At 43.7% G+C, this 3064-nt stretch overlaps 1 protein-coding gene across 1 annotated transcript; it reads right to left on the reverse strand.

Moving 5' to 3' along the window:
• Positions 1-349: 349 nt before the first annotated feature.
• Positions 350-1537, reverse strand: LOC110900962. The gene has a single exon (XM_022147816.1). It carries the CDS (start codon positions 1535-1537, stop codon positions 350-352), a length of 1188 nt encoding a protein of 395 aa, XP_022003508.1.
• Positions 1538-3064: the final 1527 nt, after the last annotated feature.

Genomic DNA, 3064 nt, shown 5'->3' on the forward strand with positions numbered 1-3064 from the left:
AAGCTGAAAGGAGTCTCCCCGTTGCAGTCTTTAGGAGTGGTCCTATATGCCTAGAGCACAAATGGCAGTTCCTCCAGCCATCCTTTTTGCTTTCTTCCGAATCTCCCTTTCATCCCTCTGATAACGCTTTGATTTGCTCTCTCTACTAACCCGTTGCTCTGGGCATGGGTGACGGAGGTGAACACTTGTTGTATGTGCATTTGCTCGCACCATAGTTTGAAGGGTTTTCCAGCAAATTGTACGCCATTGTCACTCACAATTTCCTTTGTGACCCCATATCCGCAGATAATGTTGTCTAACACAAACCGTCTCATTTGTTCCCCGGTTATTTTCGCCAAGGGTCTTGCTTCTATCCACTTGTTAAATAATCGATGGCAACAACCACATATTTGACCCGTCCTGGACCTTCTGGGAATGGCCCGATTATGTCTATGTGCCACTTTTGGAAGGGCCAAGACGTTGAGACGGATATCATGGGGTGCTTGTGGCGACGAGTCATTGGTGCGTGGACCTGGCAATTGTCACATCTCTTGATCTCCTCAGAGGCTGTCTCATACATTCGAGGCCAATAGAATCCCGCATTCATTGCCTTTGCTACTACCGTCCTTGGCCCCGAATGCATTCCACAGATCCCCTCATGTATTTCCCTGATCACATACTTAGCTTCTTCCATGTCGATGCACTTCAAGGATGGGCCTAGGTATGATCTTCGGTAAAGTTCTCCATCAACAAGCTCATATTGTAAGGCTTTGACTCTTACTTTCCTGGCTGCCCAGTCTCCTTCGGGTAACGTCCCATCTCTGAGGAATTTTGTAATCGGTGTCATCCATGTTTCTTGTGCGTCTTCGACTGCAGCCACCTCTTCTGTACTGAGAGAGGGGGAGGTCAGCACCTCCACTTTGACTTCTCTGGCTAGATGGTAAAATGCCACAGAGGCCAGTTTGCTGAGGGCATCAGTTTTTCTGTCTCTCCCGTGGGGGATGTGTTCTAACTTGAAGGTCTTGAAAGCTTCGGCTGTCTCTTTTACTTTCGCTACATACTGAGCCATGGTGTTGTCTTTTGCCTCATACTCCCCCTGGTATTGTTTGACCACTAACTGCGAGTCGGTACTGACTTCTACATGCTTCGCTTTCATTTTCTTGGCCAGCCTCATTCCTGCCAAGAGGGCTTCATATTCCGCAGTGTTGTTGGTGTTTTCAAAATCTAACCTGATGGGGTAGGTTAGCTCAACTCCTTCAGGGCTTGTTAACGTGATGCCCACTCCACTCCCTTCTTCACTAGAGGCCCCGTCTGTGAGTAGCTTCCACACAGCCTCTTCTTCCTTCCCTTTTTCTTCCCTTTCCAAGGCCTCCCATTTTAGAAGTTCTTTCTCTTCATCCTCAGGAACTTCTGCTAAGAAATCGACCAGTATTTGTCCTTTCAAGGTTGTTCTGGGTTTGAACTCCAAGGAGTGTTCCCCCAGCTCTACGGCCCATTTAGCCAACCGCCCCGACAATTGCGGCCTCCTTAGCACCTTTTGGAGGGGTTGGTTTGTCATTAAGGTGATTTTATGCCCTTGCAAGTACCGTCTGAGCCTTCAGGATGCAAATACGAGAGCTAGAGCCAGCTTCTCTAGGGGCATATAGCATTCCTCGGGACCTTTGAGGGTTCTACTGATGAAGTATTGTTGGGATTGAACCCTGCCAAAGGAACAGATAATGAAAGCCAAAACTGGATCAGAGCACTGGATCCAGAATAAGCAAATGTTTGGTTGCAAATCTCTCCCCTTGAAAGTGGTTTCAACATCTGTTGACCTCCTATCTGCTGATCATGCAAACTGCTGACCTACAACTGCTAATCAAGTCAAAGTCTGTTGAAGAACTAAAGCTATGCTGCTCAATCTACTGCCTTGTTTCAAGCACTGCTGATCATGACAAGTACCGCTGGGTTCACAGCAGTGGAAGGATGCAACAGCAGTTTATGTTTACTTTATGTATTGAATTGTAACATCAGTAGTTAGCATAGAAGTGTTTGTATAGGTCAGTTGTTAAGAGTTTGTTAGGAGGTTAGATGTCACTTTCATGGTGACGTCAGCTTAGATGCTCAGTAGTTTGCTAGTGCCTATAAATAGAACAGTACTCTGTACTGTTCTGTTTAGCTCATTCACCATCTTCTTCCTGCATGAACAAATACTGAGCTCGGGCTGAGGGGGAGTTTGCGAATCATACATGCATTGTAATCAAAGTTTGAAATAAACTTAATCATTTGATTCTGTGTTGAAAATGTATGATTGAAAGCATTTCTTCTGTTTGATTGTGAAAAGTTTACTTCCATTTAATTTCCGCTCCACAACTCATTCATAATTCCATCTTAATTCAAACACAAATCACAATCAATCCAAACTCAGATCCTAACAATTGGTATCAGAGCTTGGACAGTCAAATTTGATTTAACAATCATTTTGACGTAAATAGTTCAGCTCGAAATAGTTGATACTGATAGTTTGTTCGTCTTGTTGAAAAACAGAGCAAGGTTTAATCACCGATAAAGTTGATTAATCAGTGCTTGTAAAACAACCAGGATGTCATCACAGTCTCAAGATGATAAAAATAACATTGGCTCGCTTTTTAAACCTCCTATGCTTAAAAGAAATGAATACAACATCTGGGAGAGAAGGATGTGTCACATCCTTGCTCAACAGAATACTGGATGTTGGAGGTCTGTTGTTTTCGGTCCTCATGTTCCTATGGTGCCAAGTGCTGAGGAAACCAAAAAGTTCGTTCCTAAACCAAATGAAAATTACACTGAATCTGATTTTCAGAAGTTCGAACTTGATGCCAAAGCATTTAGCATCATAGCCTCTGCACTACCCAACGAAATCTATGCTGGGCTGTTACATTGTAACAGTGCCAAAGAATTGTGGGATGCATTGAAGGAACAATTTGGGGGAACGGAAGAGGTTATTGAAAACAACAGGGAAATTCTGAATTAGCAGTATGAAACATTTTTTCACATCAAAGGGGAGTCACTAACCCAACAATTTGAACGTTTCAGTTGTCTCATCAGTGAACTAAGGCTTGTTAAA

Source organism: Helianthus annuus, chromosome 13 (genome assembly GCF_002127325.2).
Source record: "Helianthus annuus cultivar XRQ/B chromosome 13, HanXRQr2.0-SUNRISE, whole genome shotgun sequence".
Classification (NCBI taxonomy): domain Eukaryota; kingdom Viridiplantae; phylum Streptophyta; class Magnoliopsida; order Asterales; family Asteraceae; genus Helianthus; species Helianthus annuus.

What these genes read in the sequence shown, in the direction of transcription:
- LOC110900962 (XM_022147816.1), bottom strand. Translation starts at nt 1,537, where the DNA reads ATGACAAACCAACCCCTCCAAAAGGTGCTAAGGAGGCCGCAATTGTCG.